The sequence below is a fragment of the Synchiropus splendidus genome, chromosome 5, assembly GCF_027744825.2.
Source record: "Synchiropus splendidus isolate RoL2022-P1 chromosome 5, RoL_Sspl_1.0, whole genome shotgun sequence".
Taxonomy (NCBI): domain Eukaryota; kingdom Metazoa; phylum Chordata; class Actinopteri; order Syngnathiformes; family Callionymidae; genus Synchiropus; species Synchiropus splendidus.
The window spans coordinates 22,201,545-22,229,411 of NC_071338.1; the positions used below are offsets into that span (position 1 = coordinate 22,201,545).

Here is a 27,867-nt window from a genome sequence, read left to right on the forward strand (position 1 = left end):
ACAGATAGGCAAGTGAACATGGTTCCATGTGGCTGAAGCAGGCAGGCTGGTGTCTGATTTTAGCAGGAAAGGCAGCGGTGCATTATTTCTTGAGATGACTGTGGCCCCACTAGGCTTGTCCCCGGACAGAGAAATCACATCTGTGTTTGGTTTATTTGGCTGGAACTCAGTGTTACAGATGGCCACTGAAGACTTTCCCTTCAGGTGAACAGCACTGACAGAAGGCCAGGTAGTGTCTGCTGCTGGGAAACTATCTAATTCTATTTCATTTGTGCTCTCTCTGTGTTTCAGCTAGTACTACTCTCTTCTTTGTCTGTGCTTTCACAGGCACTCCTCCTGGCTCGATCCTCCTTATTGCTCTCCTGACATTTAAACAGTTTTGGTTTCTTTACATCACGTCTGTCCCTCTCCGCTCGGCTCTATATTGGTTCCCACCGCCCCAGTCTTATCCTTTCTCTGTGACAGAAAATGTATTTGTCTTCCAACCCTGATTCCCACATGAGCGTGCAGGCTCCCGCTCACCTTCTCTTCTTGTCCATCTTATCTCGATCTTGGCCAGTCCTGGCCTGTCGCTTGACCTCCTCAGGGGAAGACAGACGGGCAGAGAGAAGTGCAGTAACACCTTGGCCTTATCAGTGCTCACAACCTTTGTCAGACACCTACACGGCCTGCTGTATGTGCTGCTGAAAGGATCAAGTCCAGTTATGTCGCTGGATGAAACCCAATTGTCTAGTTCCAGTTTAGTCATCATGACATGTCGGGCGTGAGTAGGACATTTTCACATGTGGGGCCAAATGAAAAAAAAAACTTGATTTATCCATTTCTTATTTCAGTACACAGGAAATATGATTACAAGAATTTGTGGAGAAATGAAATGATACTAATCATTTAAAAGTATGTATTCAACAAAGTTGGTAACATCTGAGTTCATAAATCTTGTAACTAGGACAGTCGAACTCCAAGTGCGGCAATTTGAATTCTATGTAAAGTTCATACACTTTTCTTTTTTTTTTAATGTTATTTATTTATTTATTTTTGTTTGGAGGAGATTATTAATTTTAAATGTTTTTATATTTTATTAATGGTTTGTCTTTCTGATATTCATTTAATGCGTAATGCATATTTGAATATGTTTTTCCCCTTCAAATTAAAAAAATATAAATACTGAAAAAAATAACTTGAAATGAAATCCTTTTTTACCAACATGTTTCCTGTTGCCAAAATAGTTACCATTTAAAAATATTATGCCATTATATGTTATTTATGTCGACAATACTTAAATAAAATGAGCTACTATGTAATCAAATAGCATATTTGAGGCAGGCAATGTCTTGGTGAGGCCACATCTTATTTTATGATTTTTAAGACACAATAGCATGTTTGATTTATGATTCATTTTCTTCTGCTCTTCTGTCTTCTGGCTTGAGGATCCCTCAGAATGTGGCCCCTTGGGAAATTTAATTGCCCACCTCTGCTTACAGTGGAAATATTTGTATTTTGTAATGTATTTTTTTTATCATTATTTCCCAAAAGAGTCCAGATCTCAACAAGTATATCTGCTTGTTACAAAACTCAGGCTCTGCTTGAAAATGGCATCCAGTGGAAGTCAGTATTGAACTGTGTTGTACATATTTAAAGCTATCGCAGGCCACATAAAATGACTTTGGGAGGCGAATTTGTCCCCCAGCCCCTGGGTTTGACATTTGCACCCTGCATCTTCATGTGAAAGGCCGTGAATTCCTATCTGCAGATGTTTTAGAAGCTGCGATGGCAGGAAGTACTCGCACTAGCACAAGACAGAATTGTTGCAAATTTGTATTAAAGATCTTCAATGAAGCCATAAGAACAATGTTTTGACATCCAAATGAATGTAGTTATCGGGGCTTACCTTCACTCCGTCTGTTGTTTTATGTGATCATGCAGCGTGAGCATGATATAGTTCTGTAAGTCGAGAGTGAGTTCAAAGCTCAGTGTTGAATCAAAGTCTTCCCATAGAGACGACAGTCGAGCTAAGAGCCGGAGCTGAGCACGGCGTCGCGCCTCTCCTGCTCAGGAAGCACCGCCACATCTACACGCGTGCTGGCAGCAGCGGTGGGCGGTCCCCGCTGAGACAGAAACACACTAATGGATAATGACAGTGTTTGACAGCATGAGAGTGAGCTGAGTCACTCGGAGTGTTCAGGCAATGAATAAAAGAATGAGGGTGCTGTCTGAATCTGGCGGCCTGACTGGATTTCCTTTGAAACCATACTTTCCCTGCCAGTCTTCCTTGGTAATCCTGCTCATTACACTGCGCTGTCCTTTTATTCTCGGAATAGGCAGCCGCCAGTGTGATAGAATAACAGGAGGATTGAAAAGTTTTACTCTGGCTCGCCGGCTTAAACTCCACGGTTGTAGTCGCTGATGGTTCCAGTTAATTCAGAGCCCGAGTTAAACACTGAAACTTGGCTCTGTGCCAGAGAAGCGTTGGCTTTTCTCACTGTTTGGCTGGTACAGAAACGTAAACAAACGTGATAGCGTGGTTGTTGGCTTGTTGTGAATCAATTAAAAAATAAATCCATCTGGGGTTCTTGTTCACTTGTGTGAGACCAACAGATGTCTTGGCAAAGGACTCAACTTACCAAGCTTTGGTTAGAGAACGCGAAAACAAGATGGGTTTTCCACCCAGAGCGGTTCCCACTTTATAAGGTACAGTGGTACCTCGGTTTTCAAACGTCCCGGACTTCGAACAAATCGGAGTTCGAACAAAAATTTTGAGATTTTTTTGCTTCGAATTTCAAACGAAAATCCAGAACTCGAACACCACCGCAGTATATAACGCAGCCTCTGTATGCAGACGTGTCCCGTTAGCTACATTTACTGACTGTTTTTTCTTCATATTGCGGTGTAAAACCTTTCCTGTCTCCGCACTGGACCGTGGTAGAGTGTCACAGGGGAGGTGCTCGCTCTCCACACCTCCGAGGCTGGAGCGCTCACTCCAGGGTTTGATGTCCTGTTGTGGGCTGGAGCTCGGACAGGAATGAGGCGAGTCTTGGACAGTGCGTTACTAGGGAACTGAGGTACCACTGTACTTGGTCCATGTACACAAACCAATAACTACTTTCATGACACAATATCAAAAGGGTTGATGAGGTTTCATGAAACAGTGTCCTGCTTTTCAGAGGCCACCAAATGGCACTGTCTGCTGTTAAATGTAATGACATTTACTTGGACTTGAACAAGTAATTCGATGAAACCTCACATCATTTCTAAACCAAGAGCACCATCTACTGGCCTCTGAAAACTGTGTCATCAACCCTGCAGTACTGTTTCATGATGCCTCTACCCATCACTACCAATAAAACCGTTGAAAGGTCGTGTGCTTGCTCTCACACACGTGGAATCAGATGTTATTTGATATTGTCTTGAATCTTAGACTGAATGTACCTTTTTGATGGCATAACCTGAAGGCACGGCCAAGTTTGTACAAGATGGATGACCCTTGTTTTTATGTCCAGTGACATAAAGCAAAGACAACGGGGGTGGAGAAGCTGAAATGAGACATGATTATGGGATGTGAAATCTGCAGATAACTATGTTTAAGTGAGAGTGAAAAGGGAAGAAGAGTCTCAGTCATCTGCAGGGCTTTGCAGCAGACCATCCAATGCCATTATTCTCACATAGTTTTGGGGTGATATTCCCCCTGATGTGGACGCTGTTAATGAGGAGACCCTAGGAAACATCTGTCTCTTTGAATTACATTTTGTTTAATCAACAACTATGTCCAGTGATTGGATACAGACACCTGAACAGGCCAGACGTCTAGTTTGTCAAATTTATCGACCTTCCTGGACAACTTGTCCGACGTCGTTGGCTGGCATCCTGTGACATGTTAAGTTCTCTCTGTCAGCGTCACGTTGGCGCCTAAATGCTGCTCCAATTATTCTTCTTCCCTCTTGTCTGCTCACTGTCAAATTACCAGAGCGTGTCTCTCTCGCGGCACTTCTTTGGCACTCACCCAGATATGCGGCAGAAAGAAGCCAGAGTTCGACAAGCGCCTTCAAAGACGTAGCCAGGTAGCCTCACGAGAGCAGAGCGAGACTGCAGGAAAGACAAAACCGAGCTTTGGACGCTTTCCAGCTGACTTTGAAAGAGAGATTTCAGCGTAAACAAGCCATTTTTTAAGTTGCCTTAGCGTCATTTTGTCTGGAGCTTTTGCCCGGTCCTCACAAGGTTTTGAGGGTTGAAACCTCACTAAAAGTATTTTATTATAATTGGGAACAAGTTTGGTTCAGAGTACTAGTTAAGGTTATTTGTTTTGGATGGTTCAGTTAAGGCTGTGTGTGTGTGTGGGTGTATTTGCTTGTTTAGCCTACTTTGTGTTGACCAATTATTCACAAAATGTTATCTTTGTGAGGACTATATGACTTTGTGGGGACAATTGTCTACACTGACAAGGTTAAACTTTGGTGTAAATTTGGTTCTGGGTTAGGTTAGCCATTTCTTTTGGATGGTTAGGTTTTGGGTGAGAGGCTGGAGAAAGCACCATGGCAATGAAATGTCCATTATATTATATTATTATTATATTAATAGATATCTGAAGTACCTACTACGTTTTTCTTAACGTTTACTGTCTATCTTTCTTATTTTCCGCAGTTTAAACTTGGTGGTGACAGTTGACAGCCTCTGAGCTTCAGTAGCAGCAGGCTTCTAAATGACAGAGCCGCTCGGGGGACAAGGGGCAACAGCCACCTGACGCGTGTTTGAGTTTTTCTGTTTTCCAGGACTTCAGGTGTTTGTCAATCTCAAGTCCTTGTAACACGCATGCATGCGCAAGCTCCCTTTCCACATTAGCACAGAACGGTGTGCAGTGCGGCTCTACTCAGGCGTGCCCACACACTTGTCAGAACAGACTCAGCACTGAGGGACAAAACTGTTTCCGTCAGAAGGAGAAGTATTGAAAGACAAACTTAAGCATCAGTCTTTCCACACTATTTGCACAGCCAGAGCGCCAGGAAGCGATGAGTCTCCGGGGATGATGGTTTTTTTCACGTTTATTTGAGGCTGTTGTTTTTATCGTTCCACTTGTTTATCACTTCTGGAGCTCAGGGGGGTGCAGATGGAAGCAGGTGGAGGTTGCAGGTTGGATGCCAGAGGTGCACTCAGGAGTGGCAGTGGGACTAGTTTCTTCAAGTGATGACACCTCTGGACATCCAAAGAATGTAGTGAATAGAATGAATATTGATCCATCATTATTCATTCAAGTAACTTTTGAATGACCACGAGACAAATACTTTACCGATGACCTTGAATTCATTGGAATTCATTTCATTGCTGCGGTACAAATCTCGGCTTCTTCAACTGACCACCATATTTTTCTTGGATAGTTGGATTTGAGTGGACAAAACTCACTATCATTTGGAGAGTCCAGCCATCAATAACAGGAAGTGGCGCGGCAGCACAGACACGTTCTCCTTCTCCTTCATTCCATATTCACCCCGGGTTCATGCGGTGTACTCACATGTCTGAGCTCATCTATAGCTGCTGTAATCAGCTGTTCTCCAACAGCAGAGCCGCGAGTGTGTGAGCAAACGTGACACAGATGAAAGCAAACAGTGACGGGCTCAATTCCCAGCTCCATCGCGAGTGGAGGTGAGCACGCCACCACGGCACCCGGCTACAACAAAAGGACTCAGCAGTTACGGTAATTTGGTTGTGGTGAAAAATGTGGCGGAAAAAAAAGAACTTTAAAGAGGCCATTAGCTGCTAAACCAATCCCCAGAAGCCCTCTAGCTGTGGACCGCTGAAGTGCGTGCGGAGGCTATTATAAATATTAAAATTTGCGTGTCAGAGCGACTTCCACCGTGATATTTATTCGGTCTGATTCCGAGCTGAAAAATGCTGACAATTGATTTTTACTAAAGGCTGCCTGCTGATTTGCCCTTGATTTAAGCAATTGCTCGCAGCCTCACTGGCTTTTAGGGAATGAACTTGAATGAATGTGTTCCCTAATCAAAGTGCTTTTGTTTGATTCCCACGGCCGAGAGTCACTTAGCCAGCTGCCGAGCGAAATTTGGTTTGGCAAGCGTCACTTTTTGTTCATTTGCTTCTGCTGAATAACACTTATGTCAGACTGCGCCACTAACAGAGACTAGTGCACGTGACAAGGTTTCCACCTCATGTAAACAACCGTGATGCCACCATGCCTTCGGAATGATGAGCTCCTTGTTACAGATGAAATCTCACCAGATTAAACGGAATAAACCAAAGTGGGAACATTGACACAAGCGAATAACACATAAAGTAGGTGGAGTGTTTTTGATGGAAAATTCAAAACTAAATGGCAGGAATACTTCAGTCGCTTGCGGCTACACAATGTTGTAATGCTCAAAGCAGTGCACCATGCCGTTGAGAAACAACATGTACATGGTCATAATGTTCAGAAGTTATTAGTTTTTAAATACTGCAACTGAAAGTGCATCATTTCTACATGGCTAGTTCCAGAGCGCTGCATGAGTTTGAACTGTGACAATATTTAATCCCGCGTTTCAGCACCAGGAGCTGTCCATGGTACCAGTGGCGAAGCGCAGCAGCTCTGGATATTTCTGACTATAGAAACCTTTTACACGTCTGCTAACGCGCAGATATGCATCAGTGGGACTCTAGGTGTGTTTATAGAGTCCGTGGTTTCATGCCACATTTTAATATAATCAAAAAATGTTCAATAAAGAAGCAAATTGTTGACTGTTACTGCGTAAAAAAGTGAAGCATTGTTGAAAAAATGACGTCCGATTTCATCTCTCTGCAGGTTGTTATTGTGCTTTTTATGGCCTCCAGATTTCTGTATTTGTTTTGTGGAACAAACTGTTTATGAGACAAAGACTAATAACTAATAACTGTAGTCAATGCAGAACTGCATCTCAACTTTTACGCCATCTTCTGGAAAGTCTGTACTCAGTATAACAAAATGGAGTATGATACAAATTCAAGGCCTCGCTCTGTAATCCATTATTAAAGGACACGCAATACTCAATGTCGGCATCCTCCCCAAGCCAGTGCGCGATTTATAATGCATCAGGAAAACACAAAAAAACTCAAAACCCTGAGGTGTGAGTCAAGTAATGCTTGGATGATGATGGTATTGTAGCGCTTTTTGAATCTCCTGATATGATTTAAGGTCAAATACTTCTTCACTTAAAGAATTTTTTGAGAGAGTCGTGATAATAATATGATATTTTAAATGTCAATTGAATCAATGTCGAAGAAGTATATTCAAGTTGGTCATATTTTCCCATCCATGCATCACAAGGGGATTCAAATGCACGTGAACTCTGCAACAAGAGGAGGACGTCTACCTTTGAGACGCAAAATGCTTCACAATTGAACTAATGAATGAATCATGGCGATTTGTCTGCACTCATTGTCTCCACCACAATGTCGGGGTGTGTGTGTAGTCTGCACTGCAGTGTCAGCGTGCGCTGATGATGACAGAGTGAAGTGTTGTCATTTTTTACTGCCCTGGCTCTCTAGCTTTCCAAATCATGGATCTTCTTACACGCCGCTGTTCAGCCTTGGTCTGAGTCATGGGCTGCCACAGTTGTCATCGGTGTCAAGGTTTTTTCAGTGGGAGCTCTGGAGAGAAGAATGCTTCTCCACTGCTCAGCTCGAAAACAAGTTTTGTTGGTTTCCTCACACTGAGAGGTACAAATGGAGCACAGGAGATCTGGCTATTCTCAGGGCTGATGGAAGACTACACTCTCATGCGTCTAGTTTTCACACTTAAAAGATGGTGGAAGATTTTTGACATTACTAACTGTTTACTTGACATTTTTGAGTTACTTGTGTTCATTCATTTGCATGTTATATATATGCAGATTTTATGACCATCCAAAACCATTTTCAGTCAGAAAACTGTAGGTTCATTCTTTAAAAATGTCCTGTAGAGATGATACAAGATCTGATGGTCTCTCTTCTTCTTCTGTTCTGCGGGAGACAAAAGGGAGCCGACAATGTGGACCTTCAAATTTCCTCTCTTCTGTCGTCTAAATCTTCCCGTAGCTGGGTGTGTCTCACTGCGGTGTTTGCTCTGCATCTAGAGGTCAAGAGCCTTGCAGCGGCTAAATAAGATGTCCACAAATTAAAGCCCAGAGTGTCTCTTCCTGGACCGGATAATTGAATTAACCCTGTGCTTCTCGCTGACAGGCATTATTTGTTTACACCTCCCTCCTCATAGAATCGCCTGACTCCATCCTTGACATGATATTAAAACAACTTGCCTCCCACCACACCTCCACAGACTGCTCTCTGTTTCCATGGAAATGTGTCCTGGGAAGCCATGTGGTTTCTTCACCTTCTGTGTTCCAAAGTCTCAAGTGAGACCATATTGTTGTCAGATTGAATTGTCAAAATGGTTATCAGTGGCACGTCGGACCCCCCCATCCCCCGTGCGAGTTTGTATCTTTGCCGTTCATTATTCCCGTTCCTGCTGTGCTGTGTGGCAAAGTTTTCATCGCCGGCAAAGAATTTGAGATAGCATGCATAATGAAGTGAGCGATAGAATCATCTGGAGTAAATTAAAACATGAGGAAGATTATTGCAGCCACCGACGTTGTTATCCTGTGAAGCACGTCTCACTTGATGCTTTAATGTAGGTCACATTTTATGTGGCCTTCAGGCTTTCATTCTTCATTCTTAATTTGAAACACATCGCACTTATCTCCCTCATTATTGCCCATCAAAAAAAAAAAAAAAAAAGAAGCAAGTTCTTGAAGAGATAATCATTTTTATTATATGTTTTGTTTCAAAAACATGCTGTGACTCTGTCCAGGAAATAAAAATCCATATCTGTATTTGCAGACAGATTTCAATATTTCACCATCCATGTCATTAGAGATGTCTACAATTCTCCCAGACTATGTGCTGCTTGTGATCGAACCAACCACTGTGTAGCCCAGGTTAGGTCACGGGGGCAGCTGCCAATGAAAAGAGACCCGTACATCCCGCTGTTAAAAAAAAAAACATCCTCCATTTCTTCTTGGATACTATCAAGGCATATTATATTTGTGTGATAATCGTTTCTCTCGGTCACTATGAAAACAGTACGTGGGTCAACACACAGTCTATTAGTGATGGGTAGATAAGGCATCATGAAACAGTATTGCAGGGTTGAAACAATGTCCTAGTTTTCAGAGGCCACCAGATGGCGCTCTTGATTTAGAAATGATGTGAGGTGGTGAGGTGAATTATTTGTTTTACAGCAGACAGTGCCATCTGGTGGCCTTTGAAAATCAGGACACTGTTTCATGAAACCTTATCGACCCTTCAGTACTGTGTCATGAAACCTCAAATAACCATCACTACAGTTTATAGTCAAATAGATTTATAAAATAATACTATTACAATAGTGAGAATATTCAATTATATAATTTTGAAATATGACCGCTCAAGAAACATATTCTTTAAAAAGTGTTCTATGGTGATGAGGCTTCATGAAATTACATTCACAGAGCCCACTAGATGGCACTCTCTGCTCTAACATCTTTGTATTTTAACAACTATATCAATAAAAGCTGTTACTATTTTAAAACCGGGAGCGTCTCATGGACAGGGACTGAATCTGCTGCACTGGAGCTACTTGACCATACCAGCACAAGGTAGTCGGGGTGATGGCTGTGCCGAGTTTTGACACACAAGCACCTCAAAAATAAGATGGCCACGTGAGCACTAATATGAAAAGCAAAGATTGAAGCTTGCTACCAGTTAGCTGCTGCCTGTGCTCTTCCTGGTGTGGCTTGTGTGTGTTTTAGGAGCTCTGTGATGCCACTGCCACCTGCTGTCCAACTGACCTTACTGCAGATCCTATCGCTACGTTTAAAGCAATATTATTGGGTACAAAAATGTGTGTGGAAATGAGTAGCTCCATGCAGTCTAGTAATTATTAGGTAATGATTGTGCCATAGAAAGCAATAGGTTCAATGCAGCTGTCACAGTTGGTATCCTATCAAATACCATCATTTTGTAACAGGTTAACAGGCGATAATCATGTACAACTTATGTCTGAACTTATTGAGATCACATCTGACAGGGTGATATCATAATCCTAAACTTTTAATGTGCCGCACATAACGTTCATTAACATATGCAATCAATGTTTGTCATTTTGAAAGTGAAATTCCAAAAGTGATGACGCATGAAGTGAACAGCTGCGGCGCCTCGGAAAAACAAAGGCTCCCAAAATAGTGCAAAGGTGCTAATGCAGCACAGCGCTCTTCATCATACGGAGTCCTCGGTGGAAGTCTCGCTGCATGTTGATGTGCGCGCTCTGTATTCTTAAGCAGGTGTGCTGACACCCACAATTATGAGCCCAACCATGTGTTATTTATGGTGCACGGAGGAGACAGTGATTTAACGCCGCTGCAGATTGGGGCGCATCCCCTTTTTCATTTGAATTCAGGGTAATGAAAGAGCACATCCTGCTGGATTTATGAGCCTTCCTGGCACTTGGCCTTCCTGTGGGGTCAAAGGTGCCTATACCTGATGCTGGGGAGTCATTTATAGATTTCTCTCATATCGCTGTCTTGATGTTTGCTCTCTGGGGGGGCATAAAAAGAAGATTGCAATGTGAGGTCAGTAGAATGGCACGACGGGGTTCAGGAGGGCAACAGAGAGGCGGTTTCATGTGGATTTCTGCTGTTTGCATCATCTGCAACATGAATTAATGCTTAGCCTAATGAGTTGTTTACCAGCAAACACCTTCAAGTATTCATTTATGTGTTTGTTGATTAACTGCTTTGTTCTCTCCTACTGTCTGGGTTGTGTTTTAAAAACCTTTTCAGCATTTAAAATTGGGCGAATGGATCAAATAAATGAAAAGAATGAATTACAATAACAGAAATGAGTTGTTGAAGCTTCATGCTGCAGTCTCTTTGGTTTCAGTCCTCAACAGGTGGCGCTCGCGGTTTAAAAATGAGTTGAGAGTGCCACCTATCGGGCTGTGAAAATGACACTGCTTCATGAAGCCTCATCTGCCCATCGATGGAGAAAAGCAGTTGAAGAAATATGTGACAAAAGTATCACAACAAATTTTAAATTTCAGTTTCCTTTTTCATAGTTTCTCCAAGTCAAAACTTGTTTCCCCTCATCGTTGATATAATTGAGCACAATTATCGATCTGAAATTATGCTGATATGATGAATGATGAGACTGAGGCTTCACTGCTGCCGCTCCCATCAGTGATGAGGTTTCATGAAACAGTGTTTTTCAGTGGCCACCAGATGGCACTGTGTGCTCTAAAGTGGACTTGAACAACTAATTCAATGAAACCTCATTTCTAAACCAAGAGCTCCATCTAGTGGCCTCTGAAGATTAGGACACTGTTTCATCAACCCTGCAATACTGTTTCGTGATGCCTCATCTACCCATCACTACTGATGCCTCATCATGAAATTGTGTCCTCATTTTCGAGAGCCCACTAGATGCATTCTCTCCTGAAAATATTTGGACTTGAACAACCATTTGACTGAAGAGCACCAACTGACGCATGTTGCAGCATGGCATGAAACTGGGGACCACATGTAGAAATTGTTTTAAAGAACAATGGTGCGTGAAGGTCCATGGTGATGGCGAGATTCCGAGGTCTGTTGAGGGAGGCATCAAACAACGTCTTAAAAAGAGCTCAGGTCTTGGTGACAAACAAGTCAGTGGGAGGAGTCATGACGCAAGATAATAAAAAGCTTCCACACAAGTGCCAGACTGCTATCTTCCAGACATTTATCTCGGACCGAAATTATTTGGGTTTTTGTTTCATTTTTGTTCCAAATCGTGGCTCAGAGTCAAATACGTGGGATCCCAGAGGAGCTGCTATTCTACCTCAAACATCATTCTCCCTCTTTGTGCAACACGTCAATGGAGCGGAGCTTAATACCACCTAACGCCACTGTTCTCAAGCATCTTCCCTCTGATCTGGCCAAGCGCCTGGTGTTCCCACACAGAGTCAAGTGAAGGTGGAGTGTGTGTGTAGGTGTGGGTGGTTTGGGGGCTGCAGCAGCCGCTCGGGGTCACTGTGGCTTAGCGCGCTGAATGACTAATGAGAGGTTTACGGCAGCGGAGCATGGCGGCCTGGAAGAGGGAGACGCCTTGTCTGGTCTCCTGCCCCCTCCTGAGTCCTCACTGGTTAAGAGCCGGTCTTTTACACCGCGCTGACACAGGCCACCGTTCTCCTCATAACAAGCTCATTATCGCACATTGTTTTTGTCCTTTGCTCCTCCTCGACGACAGCCACGGTGCGATGGATGTTTGATGTGTGTCTGTGTTAGAGGGCCCGATGAAGGGGCCAAGGACGATAGTGTGTCGGCTAATGACGCGACCTCTGCTCGTGAGGGTGCTAGCAGTAATGCTGCTTTGTCTGCATGAATATTCAGATGCACCGTCTGTAGAGACGCGGACGTAAAGGGCAACAAAGGACCGGGCTCAAGGGCTTCCTGCTTTAAAATCATCTTCATCATCCTCATCATCAAAAGTGCTCTGAATGAGCATGACCAAAAAAGTTCTGCAGTTATTTGACGATTGAAAATGGAGCTGCCATGTGATGACTATGTTAACTGATGCCAACAACAAGATTTAAAGTAAACAAAGCAAGGTCAGAGTGGCACTCTGAAACTGCCCAGATAGAAATTTTATTGCCGCCCTTCTGCTGCTGTAAATCTATGGAGGTATAACTGTGCAAATACTCCAGTAATTTAGATTGAATTGTTGTTTGCTTGAAAATTTAGTTGGACTGTCTTTATGTAAATTCCGTCTTTCTTACTATCAAATATTGTATATTAAAATCGAATTATACTTTTCCCAATTCTTACCTCACTGTGAACATTTGATCTATTTATTAATATTGAAAAATATATGCCTTATTTTCCTTTGCCTTATTGTGTCTTTACTTTCCGCCAGAGGACAGGAAGGAAGGTGTTGGCTGGAAAATGAGGGATGAAGTGGAAGGGTGGATTGAGGATGGAAGGGAGAGAGGCATGAAGGAAGGAAGGTAGAAAGGAAGGAGTGAAGTAACAAAAGGAGGAAAAGAGGAGTGCAAGGAAGGTGTTGGCTGGAAAATGTGGGGTGGAGTTGAAGTATTGACTTGAGGAAGGAAGGATGGAAGAAAGGGAGAGAGAACATATGGAAGGAAGAAAGGGGGAGGGAAGGAACGGATGAGGGGAAGTATGATGCTGGAAAATGAGGGATGAAGTTGAAGGGTGGACTTGAGCAAGGAAGGAAGGAAGGAAAAAGGAGAAAGAAAGTATGGGAGAAAGAACGCGATGAATGAAGGGCAGAAAGGAGGAGTGGAAGGAAGATGTTGGCTAGAAAGTGAACATGGAGTTGCAAGGTTGGACTTGAGGAAGGAAGGATGGAAAATAAGGGATCAAGTGGAAGGGTGGATGAAGATGGAAGGAAGAGAGGCAAGAAGGAAGGAAGGAACAAACCAAGGAACAAAGGGAGGAAAGGAGGAGGACAAGGAATGTGTTGGCAGGAAAATGTGGGATGGAGTTGAAGAATGGACTTGAGGAAGGAAGGATGGAAGAAAGAGAGAGAGAAAGTATAGGAGAAAGAAAGCTAGGAACGAAGGGCAGAAAGGAGGAGTGGAAGGAAGATGTTGGCTAGAAAGTGGAGCATGGAGTTGCAAGGTTGGACTTGAGGAAGGAAGGGTGGAAAATGAGGGATCAAGTGGAAGGGTGGATGAAGATGGAAGGAAGAGAGGCAAGAAGGAAGGAACGAACGAACCAAGGAACAAAGGGAGGAAAGTAGGAGGACAAGGAATGTGTTGGCTGGAAAATGTGGGATGGAGTTGAAGAATGGACTTGAGGAAATGGAGGAACAAAGGGCAGAAAGGAGGCATGGATGGTAGGTGTTGGTTGAAAAGTGTGGTACGGAGTTGCAAGGGTGGACTTTCAGTGGAAGAATATATATTGTGTTAAGTGTGGTCATATGTAGTATGTCTAGAACACTTGTATTGGAGGGCTACAGAGTGATTCTCATAATCATTTAATTCATTATATTGGGTAAAATGTCCACTAAATCAAGTTGCAATCCATCAGTGATTCGACTGTTTCTACGTTCTGTTCTAATGGTTTTGTATTCATTTTAAAAGAGCGACATCACTGTTGGTGAAGAAATATCTTCATCTACAATTCTTTGAGGCTGGAACTTCTTCCTCCCAAATGTACGGCATTGGTTCACTGCTGCAGCAGAAAGAGCTCAATATCATCCCCTGAAATAAAGAGGTGTGCCCTGCTGTTCCTCTGAAGTCCATATGAGAGATGAAAAACTCTCTGGAGACCACAGATTCATTGTTGTTAGAACACGTAGCAGTGGAATCAATATCATTGTTATACAGAACAGAATTGACTGAGTGTGAAATTGCAATCAACTGGACGCTACAGAGATAAATGGTGTTTACAAATCCAACTCAAATTTCGCTTGCAGTGCTAAACTCTCTGTTTTGGCTGCGCAATTAAAGGAAGTGGCGATGGGAAAATGCCCCAAAGTTCTGATGACTGATGAAGGTTTCCTGACAAACGCTGTAAATACACAACTGTTTTGTCTATGAAATATAAACAAGAACATAAACAGACTGAGTCTAGTCCACAGGTCTGCTTCGTTGACACTTGTGTTTCTGCTACATTTAATTACATTATATTAATAAGATACACAAGGAAAAATCTTGATCCTTTCACACACAATGCCATCCTCTCTATGATCTATGACTGTTTTTTTTTTTAGAGGTGTTGTATTAGGGCTCCTTTAGTTTGTTTGTCAAGAAATGTGTTGATGTTATGTGATATGATTTTGGTGGTGTTTGGTAGGTTCATTTGCAACTACTGGGATTCTATAGTTTCCTAAATTAATTTCCAATTACCAGCTCAGGTTGAACCAGCCAGAAAACTATTGTTTTGAGTCGATAAAATGAAACGTTCTGTCCAATCATTGTGATAATAATAAATCTTTTTCATAGAAACAAAATGTGAATTAAGCTACGTTTGGGGGAGTTCTCTCATTCGTTGCCTGAAAAGTGGGCTCTTTTTCGAGTACTGTATTTCATGCTTGTGTTATGGGAACTCAGTAGCGCTACGGCCCTCGGGTTGTCCGTTTGGGCTCAATGCATGTGAAATATTTGAAAGAAATATTCTGACAGGGGAAAAAAAACTTGTAGGATAATCACTTTGCTTTTTTGGTTTTGTTTATTTACTTTTTTTTTTTTTTAATCAGATGTTTCCTCGAAATCTGCACTGAATATATTGATCCAAGTGGTAGAAAATGTTTTCAGACGCCACCTGCATTCCACTGGGTGCCAATAGCAGGACTACTTTGTTTTGATTTGTCCAAGTTTGAACACATTTTCTGTTATTTTTTTCATGTTGAGAACTGACATGTTGAAAGAGTCAAGAGGAAACACTATAAACTTTTTTTTTTTTTCCATTATGTTGAAGATGGTGCTGTAAAGGTGTCTATAAATATTTTAATGCCACTGTATATTCGTTGTAAAATGACAAGCATTCATTTAGCACAGATTACTTTTTAAAAACACCCGTACAACCACTTTGCAAATGACGATAATGATCTCATTCTCATTTATTATCTCTTTACGCCTGGTGATGAAGCTATTCCAGGATATGTTAGGATGGGTGTGTTGAGATGGGAGGAGCCTAACTGTTAAAGCTACACTACTGCATCTGGCGAACAAGTGCAGCTGCAGACAGACTGGCAGAGGCCTAAAAACTGAAAGGGAAACCAATTACGCCTCTGGAGATTTCAATTACCACCTTGATGGAGTTTTCAAGATCGATAACTGACGGTGCTCCTTGACAAGATGGTTCCAGGTGTGTTGCGTGCCTGGTGCGGCTTTGTCTCCCTGTTTTTTTGTTTTTTTTTCCAGCACCGGCAGCACCTGCCTGCTAAATATTCATGTTTCAGGCGTCTTTTTTCCCCCCAGAAACACCAATTTAGCCACATATGAAAGCGTCCCATCCACGCGTGCTGTTGTTAGGGTTGCTGGATCAAATAGCAAGCCGACACAAACAAGATTAGAAAATGTCATCCGTCTTCCATAGCCCACTTTGCTCCCCTCCTTCCTGCAGTGGCTGGTTCAGACGGATGAACACAGGCAAAGATTCTACACAGAGCCAAACACCGATAGGGAGCACTCAGCCGAATACTAATCTAAGACAACATTGCATCTGGCCAGCATGTTCTATTCCTTCTCAGTGAGGCGTTCGAAATGTAAGACTGCTCCGCAGATCTCATCACTTAGGGAAGGTTGCGGCCTGCGTCTTCAGCCTGCCCCTCCCCTCATCGCTACACAGGTTCCTATCACTTCCATCCTGCGATTGGAAGTGACAAGCCACTCAAGCAGGGGTGCCTGCCCCCCCCTCCATCAGAAACTGAGGAGCCCCACTCAAGAGCTGTCAGTATGATTACATGTCAGCGGAGAGGGAGGGGGCACCTAAAGAAAGATGTCCAACGGGAGACAGACCTCTGAAGTCACTGTCTTTCCTGCTGCCTTAAATGTGTCAGTGCATCCCACAGTTGTACCCCCCAAAACAATCAGTGTCGCCGTCTGTTAGCACGTCTAACTTCGTCTCCTGGCATGTGCTAATGACTGTAGTCGCTACGCCTGCCTTGTTGAACATGGCTGCTGATTGTTCACTCGGTGTTTCACAGTCCCCTCCAGAGTTGGATTCCTATCGAGGGACGCACTCAATCACTCAGGACTCCCACAGGCTAAAGGTCCATTTATGCTCCCTTTACTTATAAAATTGTACCTGTCCGTTTCAAACAATGTTTCTGTCACTGATCACAAGCTTCCCTTTACGTTGCTGTTCACCAGTATATCGACTAGGGGGCGCAGTTCTGAGTCAAAGGTTTAAGACAATGACAAACTCCAAAACAAACATGGCGACTGTGGAAGAAGTATTGATAATGTGCCGCGTGCACGAAAGACAAAATGGAGGCAGTGTTGTCGGAGGTGGTGGTCTGTGAGGGCGGTAAATATATTAGGACTGAGGACAGAGAATTTCCTCCATTGTTATGTCTTCTTCATGTCTCATTGGAGCTACAGATCAGGTAGAAACCGCAACACTGCCCCCATGGTTTCCACTGGTACTGCTACGTTTGCTCCCTAACCGTAAGCGCAGAAATACAGAGGAAACAGAGAGCACAGACAGAAGGTTCCATTCGTATCCTTATGTAGCGTTGAGCATAAATGGACCTTCAATAGCCTTTCTGACATTGACCTTCTATTATTTGGGATCTGAACCTGTGCTGCCTCTACGCTAACTGTAGCACAGCATCTTGGAACTTGAAATTCGTAGCATGAAATTGTGCTGGCTTTGAACCACAATGCTAATGCTAACAGCTAACTCCTTGCGCTTGCAAATTGTCAAACCTACAAACAACACTATGACTAGGAGTCACTGATTTTACTATCTTAGCTTCAGTACCCTTGGGAGACACAGGTGTTACGCTGTCACTGTACATGCAAAAGCACAACACGGCAGAACTCAACTGTACAGTTGCATGGGAACTGACATGGTTGAGCTTTGCAAGAGATGCTAATTTGAAACACTCAAGCACCAAAAAAAATGGAAAATCTGAGGAACATTTGGCTGTGTCCCCCGAAAAGTGAACCATGAAAATGTGTCTTTCTGTTTCTGTGATGAAATTAGGGAGCAACTGTGACAAAAGTTTTCTCTCAGTTTCGGTTTAATTCTTCTTACTGCTGACTCAACACCCCGTCCACTCTCCACCCCCATTCCTCCCAGATACCCAACCTCTTCCCCTTGCAACCTGCCACAGTTCTTAGTTGCCATCCAGCCTTTTCATGCGGCTACCTGCCTGATTCTTGAATCATCTCCGTGACCTCCTGCCTTGTTCTTGGTTACTACTGCTTATACTTATATATTACTATAAGTAATATAGTGTTTTCCACAAGTGATGGGTCGATGAAGTTTCATGCATTTTTAACTGAAAAATGAGTCCATGACGCTGCTTTGTTGTTCAAATGTTTAGAAAATGATGATCAATTCTGACTCTTTATTCTCTTCTCTCACCAGGCGTGAAGCTTGTCAGCACTCCACGTCAGTCCAGAGAGGTGAGTCTACCCACAATGCATTTGGTGCTCATCTACATGCGGGCGTGGTCTGAGCAGTATACTTTTTAAAACACGAAATTTTTAGTTTTTCCAGTTTTGTAAGTGTTGTAAATAATTGAATATTAGACTATTATTGAAAATGATGAGCCAACAACAACAAAAAATAAGAATGAACGGTGAAGAGGACCCAGTGTTCAGAGTGCAGTGGGATACAGCAGCGTGTGGCCTCTCCTCATGTCGTCCACTGAGAAGGAAATTGTCCCAAAATTGTTTAAAGGGTTGTTGCAGCCCACTCTTGGAATCACCGCGGGAACTCAACAGCACTCACTTCAAACTGTGATCTTCAAAGTGCCACTGTAGTGTTGCTTCACTTCGTATTTGAACACATATAGGAGCCAACTACGGCTAATTTCCTCACTTGGAATTCACTCTTGCGTTAGTATTTCTCATACTTGTTTAAATCCCAGTACAATTACACCTTAAAAACATAATAGAACTATTGATCTTAATTTTATTTTGATTTAATGAATTTGTCTGAGTCTGTGGTGTTAATCCCTCTTTTGTCACAAAGCATTCACAAATGCTCCTTTGTTTATTTATTTATGGGGAACATAATGTGTACATTGTTTGCCTACTTATAGAGTAGCTCTGTACCAAAACAGCTCAATTTAGTTAAAGTTTTCAGCCGTGCTAACAAAGAAAAAAAACGGCTGCTGTATGAGAGAAGTTTCGAACAACACTGGAGATGGGTGGATGAGGTTTCATGAAACAGTGTCCTGATTTTCAGTGGCCACCAGATGACACTGTCTGCTGTAAAATGTTTGGACTTGAACAACTCATTCAATGAAACATTGAATCATTTCTAAACCAAGAGCGCCATCTAGTGGCACCTTAAAATTAGGACACAATTTCATCAACTCAGCAACACTGTTTCATGATACCTCATCTACACATCACTGATCACATCAAACCACCTGAGACTCTGATTTGAGGGGCACTCTGTGTCGAAGTGTTTTCTTCTTGCCTTGACATCATTCTTGCTGTGAACAACAGATGGTTTGCAGGTTGCCAGTTCCATGCGAAACTGTTACCCACAAGTGGGTGCTGTTTAACTGTGATCAGGTTATTTTTTTATTTTTTAACAAGAGTATTCATTTTAGATTGAAAACACGTTTGAATGACAAATTAAAGTAAAATAGATACAAATTAATTACACAGTTCATTTTTTAATAAAAGGTTTCAAAAGGAGACCGCAAAATGAAGCACACATATCCTCCTATACATCTTAAAGAATACAGGCGGTTGTATTCAGGATGTAACCCTGACCCACAATAGTTTCTCAAGTCGCAGTGATCGTTTTAATCCTTTCAGAAGTTGTGAATGGAAGCACTGCATTCACTTGAGTTGAGCCATACATGTGCTCTCCAGCGCCAGAGTTCACATCTGAGACCTGAGCGGAATCGTCTGAAAAAGCCCTTTCATTCGGTATGTTAAAACTTCAACATACGAGGAGTTAGTATAGGCAAGATCACAGTACACATCACAGTACTTAGGTCATAGTACTACTATATTACAATGTATTTTAATATTGTGATATTCCTCACAATCGAATTAAATTAAAAAAATATACATAAATTCCAAATTAGTCCTCACAAATATAAGGACAAAATAAGTCAAAAAGAAAATTATGGAATACAATGAGGCTCAGCCACTGAGTCTCATTGCTGTCCCTCATAACCAAAGAAAAAAAAAAACACTCACACTTAGACGCCTTCAATGCTATTACCTGGCACTAGTGACATCACTCGGACTGTGTGGTGAACAGAGCTTTTCACATTCCAATGAAAGTGATGTTTCACTTGGCTGCAGATCTGACAGTAACCTGGCTTCACTTTTTTTCCTTAACTTTATTCATGACATACAGTTTACAAACTGCCAGAAATTGAAGGAGATGCAGTGACTCCCTGCTTACATCAACATTTAGATGTTTGTTTGCTCCCAGCTTGTGTTGCTTTAGAGAGTAGATTTTAGATACTCAGTGAGATTGGAAACTATGGCGGAGTGGAGAGAGCCTCAGAACTTAACCCAGATAGTGTGGCGGGTTGTTTGTTGCTGAAGGTGACAAGCTCGTGTGCTGAAAATACTCACGCATGTTCAGGAGCAAGTGGGGCTGAGAGGTGAAGAAGGTTATGAAAGGGTACTGTGGGATCCAAATCTGACTGTGGTGGGTTCAAATCTACGCAGCAAGGACTCCAAGAGGAGCTACCATGAGTCCCCCAAGTCTCTTTGCTCCGGCGACTTTCTTCTTATATGCGTCTGAGGACTGTTTGTCTCTGTGAAATGGAGCAACTTCACATCAGTGAGTCTTCATGTGAGGCCGAGCGCCATTCACTAGAATCCATGAATAAAAGATCATTAGAAAAACTACTAATGCTCCACGAAGGCCAACCAGAGTTGAATACAACATTGATCTGATTTACACATCAGCCGTGAAGGACTGGCTCAGCCTCTCAAATTCCCTCTGTCCCCCAGCAGTGATCATCAGCGCCAATGAAGGTCTCATATTCAGCACAAACTCTTAAAAGTGCATCTCCGGTGAATAGAATGCCTTCCTGCATGTGCGGCGCACATTAGAGAGGCGAGGAGGAGCCGCCGGCGCCCGTCTCTCCTCAGGACGTCCCCCTGGATAAGAGGATGTTAGGGGTCAGATGAGGAGGGGGATGAGCTCAGGTCCTTGATGGTCTGCTGTAAAATTAAAAGTCCACCTCCAGTTCACTGGCTTTATGATGCTGTTACAGGGTTTAATTGAAATAAAATGTCAGGATGGACAATGTCCTCATTAGGTCCTGATTTAGATTCCTCATTAAGTGTTTATAAGACGCTTAGATGATCTCACACGCGGTTTAGTGAGCGCTCACTGACGGCAACAGCCTGCGTTTGACGCTTTGAACCGAAGATGACTTGTGATATAGTGACATCATGTGGCGAGTTGGGGTACTGAACAATAGTGATCTCCTTGGAACACATTTTTTATTACTGTTATCAGTATTTGTTGGTGTATTTGCACCATTTCTTCCTCTTTGGAGGGATGTTTGAAAGCAATAAATCTCTCTATACAAATGAGGCCGGAGTTAGTATCCCCTCCATTTGAAACATGGATTATTGTCATCAATATTTATATGTATTTCATATGTTCTCTATACATTTTTTTAATTCGCAAGGCGCTCTTTATATGAAGGGGATATGAGTAGGGGATTCAGAGTCCTTCAGGTCACTGAAGATGTCGCCCCCCCCCCCCGCCATTATATGGTTATAATAACTGTGAATATGTAGAAGTTTATCATTTAAAAAAAGGCTTATGAGGATAGTATCATGTGTCATGGTTACCAGAATCTGTTCCCTCCATTATGATGCTCAGATGAAGCGTCATTGAAGTTGTTTTTTTCCAACTCAGTCGTAGCATTGAATCCAATAATTACTGTAAAGATGTTCTTTTCTCTTGATTTGAAAACTGTGTGTAGTTTCATCCATGCTTTCCTGCCTACTTTTCCTCAAGTGTGTCTGTATATAAGAGAGAGGGAGAGGTTTTTGTCCCAGCAACAGACTGACAACCTGTTCCATCTCTTGCCCAAGTAGCTGGGATATGGTCCAGCTCTCCTTAAGAGAGTAAGTGATCGAAAATGAATGAATTGATGTCTATAAAACAGTGGAATGTAATGACAGAAAGGGGTCATAGAATGACGGTAACATGTTTTAGTAATTATATTATATTATATTATATTATATTGATACTCTTATTATTATTAGAATTTTTCATTTATCTCTTCCTATTTAATCTCTCTTAAAAACATGCACATTAATGTAAGCATGTTGTGTGCAAATTTTAAACTACTGATTTTTTTTAATAATTCGTTTTTTGTTCAGGCGTTGCTACCATTTACTTTACCTGATGAAGTGTCCTTCGTCTGTTGTGAGAGTGAGTTCTGCAGTGGTACCGCCACCTGCTGTCTGACCGAGCTTGTTGTGATCAATGATCTATTGATAAACATGGTATAATATTGTCTAGATGTTCTAGTGCACATTTTTTCATTATCGTGTTGTTTATTTTTGGTTACATACTCATTCGCCACGCTAGAAAAGAAAAACTGATGTTGACACTGCTCTTTGTTTGCAGACTCTGTCCACTCAGGACCAAGCTAAAGCCCAGCTGTACCCGGAACCGCCACCAGGAGCAGAAGGAATCTTATCAAGTTTGATCCCTCCGATGCAGTTTCCGAACTTTGAGAAGCGAAGGCAGAACTCGGCTTCGCACGGGTCTCGAGAACAGGACATGGGTTCAGTCCGCGTCTCCAAAAGACAACGTAAACTTTTAAAAACCAGCCCGCTTGTTTATCACGTCAACAATGATTCCGCCTCCTCCACTTTGTTCTCCTACCCTGCTTCCGGCTCTTACCTCCACCGCAGCTGGAAAAAGCTTGCCCATATCCTGGAGGGCCGGCGGCAGATGATGAAAACGGTCTGCACCAAGTACAAAAGCAGCATCTCCCGGACGATTACCCGGCACCACGTGAAGAACATCTACGTGGAGGACAGGTACAAGCTGCTGTACTGCCAGGTACCGAAAGCTGGCTGCTCCAACTGGAAGCGGACCCTGATGGTGCTGGCGGGTCAAGCGGCAAACGCGCAGAGCATCAAACATGACACGGTCCACTACGGCAACCACCTGAAGACGCTGGACAGCTTCGACCGGCAGGGGATCATGAAGCGCCTGGAGAGCTACACCAAAGTCATCTTTGTTCGAGAGCCGTTGGAGCGGATCGTGTCGGCGTACAGGGACAAGTTTGAGAACCCTAACAACTACTACCACTCTCTCTTTGGCAAACCCATCATCTCCAAGTACAGGGTGAACGCTTCCAGAGCGGCACTGAGCAGCGGCAGCGGCGTCACCTTCCAGGAGTTTGTGCAGTACCTGCTGGACGTTCACCGCCCCGTGGGCATGGACATTCACTGGGAGCAGGTGAACCAGCTCTGTAACCCTTGCCACATAGACTACGACTTTATCGGCAAGTTTGAGAACATGGAGGAGGAGTCCAACTTCCTCCTGCGATTGACGGGAGCTCCGGGGAACCTGACGCTCCCTAGTTTTAAAGACAGGAACCCAAGTGACAAGCGGACTTCCACGCAGATAACAAAGAAGTACTTTGCTCAAGTGAGCACTCTAGAAAGACAGCGAGTCTATGATTTTTACTACATGGACTACCTGATGTTTAACTACTCCAAACCTTTCAAGGATTTATATTAACCTTTCCCAAACACGTTCATCGTCTGCCGCTTCGACATTCCCTCCACGTCACTAATATCTACTCTCACCTTCGAAATTAGTGTTTTCTTAATAGCTTTCTACCCAATTACAGGAGGAGAAGACGTGTGTCATGTGGTTTTAAATACTCTAAACTGTCCTCAAATGCAAAGTATTTATTCTCTTATAGCACACTGTGTTGTAGAATTAAGACTTATTGATGTTATTGCTTCTAAAAATGGTTTATTATTGTTCGACAGGCTTTAAATTACGCCCTAAATAGCAAGTCAAATAGCATTTGCAATTCAGATCAAAAGTATTGGTCCAATATTTATCCAAATCAAAGTTTGTAAAGGTGCAAGACATTGTCATTTTTATTGCTTTTTTTCTCCCAAAATAGGTCCACATTAGACAGCCAACATTAACAGATGATTTTGGTCTCAATAGGTGAGCCACAGTTGAACACCAGTATGTAACCCATGCTTCACCTCTGTGTGAGGTTAAAAGCTATTAAGTCATGTTTCTCTTTCTAAAGCAGCGTCAGGCTCCTCCATCGATGAAACATGTGTGGCATTAAAGGCGCAAAGAAGCAATATATTTTCATCTATATTGAGGAGCGCTGAAAGTACAATCAAAGATGTGCAATATCATATGAAGCCACCTTTTAAATTTAAAATCAATTTCAAATTCAACCTATTGTAAACCGTTTTTATACTCATTCTAAACATATTTTCCAGTTTATTCATTCAATCCATGAAGCCTTGCATACGTTTGCTCCCTCACCTGCTTCTCTCGTGGCCTGGCCTGAAAAGGCTGAAATGGCTGCTGGTAGGTGTATCCTACTATAGACAGATGAAGCTTCATGAAACAGTCTCTATTTTCAGAGTTGGTGCTGTCTAATAGCATTTTTTCTTATCAACAACTATTTTAAGGAAACCTCACATCATTTATAAACCAGGAGCGCCATCTATTGAGCTCACTGTTTCACAAAGCTTCACCAGCTCATCGCTACCATCAACACATACTTGTCTCGAAGGTGCACGTGTAGGCAAAACTGCGAATGGGTTCCTTCCTCTTCAGCGATTCCGACTTGTTTTACTTCTGCAACAATACTTCATTTTTAATTCACATCTATTCATTTATTAGAGGATGCAAATTTAAAGCCAGAAATTAAATTGAATTCTGCAGTCTAGTGAAAAAGCACTTTAGATCGGGGACGCAAATATGAACTTTTAATAAAGTAATTACATGCTTATTTATTCTTATTAATCACTAGTTTCCGTGTTGTTTATGGTGAACGTGTAAGCAGTACTTTGTGGGAAGAGTGAAGGACTATCTTGTCTCCTCTTAACTTAACTGATGATTAATACCTGGCTAACATGCTGCTAATATATATATGAATATAGAGCGTATTTATGGCAGTATATACTGTCAAATAAAAAGTGGAAAAATTGAGTTTGAGAACCAATTCATTTAAATAGTGATGTATGAAAAAAAAACATTTATTTAGAGTTAGTAACATCGTGAGCCTCTAGTGTCTTGGGGTTTGGCTGTTTTTATTACTTATTATTATTCCTTTATGCAAGGGGGAAAGAAAGATTAATAATTAAACATGGGAAAAAAAACTATCCCACTAATGTACTGTATAATGCAATTTTAAAGTTAAAGTAAATTCAAAAGGAATCAAAATTTACACATTGATGAGAGAAGGAAAGCTGATTTTTCATTATAAATTACAGAATGAATTGTCGATTGAAGCCCACACATTTATGTATAATTCAAATGTTGGCGTCCTTTTAATTTTTTATATTTTATTTTATTTTTCCCACTTCCGTCCACAATGCCCTAAAGTGGCTTCCCTTCGATGATCAACAAGAAAACTTTAAACGTCACAATAGTTCCTTTAGCAGTACATTTATGCCACGCCACTTTCCATACTCCAATGAAGTTTTGCATTTTCTATTTGACTTGCAGCAGCTTCGTAATACCTCTATGTATCAGCGCATACTAATACAAATATTTGATGTTCACGCTTTAACTAAAAGAAACCCTATAAACGTTAGATAGACGTGTCAAGTGCTGCCCGCGGCGTGTGCACTTGCAGTAGCATTTTGTATCTGGAGCTTAGTGGGTCTTCAGTTAGTCTTCTTGTCCCGTCACTGTTTACTTGGGTGGATTTTTGGATGGTACTGAGCGATATATATCCAATGTCAGTCAGCAGACGTGTTTGCTACGCGACCTGAAACCAAATCATGACATCAGATTAAGAAAATTCAGCTTGGGTGTGAGATGAAGCGTCTTCTTCATGAGTGACACCAAAAACCTCCAGATATTCCACTCTGTCAGTAACACTGTTTCCTGTGTGTGTTCAACACTGCATCTTCATAGACTCTTTTTCAGACTGTGTACAGTTGTATAATGGGCATTCAGATGATTATATATATATTTTTCTATGTATTTCTAATATACTCTATCTCTCTATACAAATTAAATATGTGTATATTGAGTGCTTCTTGGTGAAATTATGTTTCTTTCTATCAATGTGGTGTGTCACACTGTCCATGACCGAACATGCACCAGTTGAAAAACTATGTTTGAGTGAATATAGTGTTTCAGAAGTTGAATATACTTGTCGCGGGTTTGCCAGGAGGGAAGCTTTTCAATGCCACTGTATTAAAGATGAGAAAAACAATAGTGCTAATGCTAAACATTAGTGATGGGTAGATGAGGTTTCATGACGCAGTCACCAGATGGTACTGTCTACTGTAAAATGTTTGGACTTCGACGACGACTTCTATGAAATTATTTTTAAACCAAGAACCTCCTCTACCCATCACTTACCAAACGTTATTACCATTTTACATTGCCCACCTCTTGTGTAAGCCAAGTGAAAGTCATCACAATTATAAATCTCATTCGTTTTGGCAGTGTTTTGGAATCATATCATCATTCAAAGAGCAGAAGAAGTAGTTCATAAATACGGTATATGATGAGACAAACATGACCCTCAGTGGGCTTCTGTTACCGTGGTTACCGTCACAAATCCCACACCGCCTCTGAGACTTGGGACTAGAGATGGGATAAAGAAGGTGTGTCAAAGTCGAGGCCCCGGGGCAGAGTGTGGGTGTGACAGGCTTTCATTTCATCTTCATCCACCAAATAGCATCTCCCTCACCGGAAATGTGTCTGCCTCAAAATGTTTTTTTTTTTTTAATTCATTACAGGTTGGGATTGAAATGCACTCTTAATGAACAACAAAAGCCTCCTGTGTAGTGGTTCAGAGTAGGAGTATGCTACAGCTAGAGCTGGAGCTGAAGCGAATTTATGATGTCAGTTAAAGGATGACAAATGTTGCAGTCTTTCACAGGCAACATTTTTCAGTCACCAATTCCAAGTGCATGATAGTATACAATGTGATGTCATAGCCAAAACATCCATGGTGGAGGAGAGAAAAGGAGGACAATGAAATTGTGCTGGTGGGTGGAAAATTTAGGTTTTACAAAAATTCAGAATAGAAGCACAAAAAAATGTGGTTCTCATGCGGCATATATATAGACATTAATTCTGTCCCACAACTTGACACACCTTCTTTAAGTTGTTGCATGACATCGCTGTCCCTACGCGCTCACCCACAGATTCAGTGTCTCCACATCCATATTTGTGCACATCACTCTATCAGATTAATAATCATTTATCTTTTTAAAAAAAAGATCTGTTTTCTTAATAATATTTAAGAAAAAACAGGTCGGGTCGAAAAGGTTTTCTCTGCTAAGTATGTTGGAAGAATAGTGATATTCTTTGGGACTAAATCGTGGAGGGGATGAGGAGAGGTGTGACAGCAGGTGAGCAGAGGGATTGTTTGCTCTCTTGCTGCCAGAACAGACTGAAGTGGCAGAAGAAGCGCCACACTCAAGGAATCCTCCCAACATTATTCCTGCAAACAAAGTGACAATAGCTACTTTTCAAAAAACAAGACTGTACACAAAATATGGTGAACTTCCAGTGAAGGCACCTGGAGAACATCTGTCTTCACTTTGGATCATGTTTCATCTCATTTTTATAAACTATTGAGTCCTAACTTTCCTAACTTTCAACTCAGTAAATATGTTAAAAAATACACTATATATATATATATATATATATATATATATATATATATATATATATATATATATATATATATATATATATATATATATATATATATATATATATATATGATCAGAATTTCCATGCCAATCAGGTCCAGGTTTTATTTTTGTGTATATTTAAAGGAATAAATTGGAATTGGTTTGACTCAAGCTTTGGTCTGGATGAGCACTTTTATCACTTAAAATCAACTATAAAACTCTTTGATTTCTGTAACATGTACAAATGTGTACAGTCTCACAATGGTGGCTTTTGCAGTGTGTCTTTTTAAATGTAGATATATAGAGCTTTGGCCAAAACGATTCCG

The 27,867-nt window shown here is 41.8% G+C and overlaps 1 protein-coding gene across 2 annotated transcripts in view; it reads left to right on the plus strand.

Annotated features, from left to right (window-relative positions):
- The window catches only part of LOC128758864 (carbohydrate sulfotransferase 8-like), a 183,062-nt gene extending 155,484 nt beyond the window's left edge, over positions 1-27,578 (plus strand). For both annotated transcript variants that reach the window (XM_053865303.1, XM_053865302.1), the window contains 2 exons: positions 18,075-18,112; positions 22,287-27,578. In XM_053865303.1, the coding sequence (XP_053721278.1) occupies positions 18,075-18,112; positions 22,287-23,414 (1,166 nt within the window). In that variant the 3' untranslated portion in view covers positions 23,415-27,578. The remainder of the gene's footprint in view (positions 1-18,074; positions 18,113-22,286) is intronic.
- The last annotated feature ends 289 nt before the right edge of the window (positions 27,579-27,867 follow it).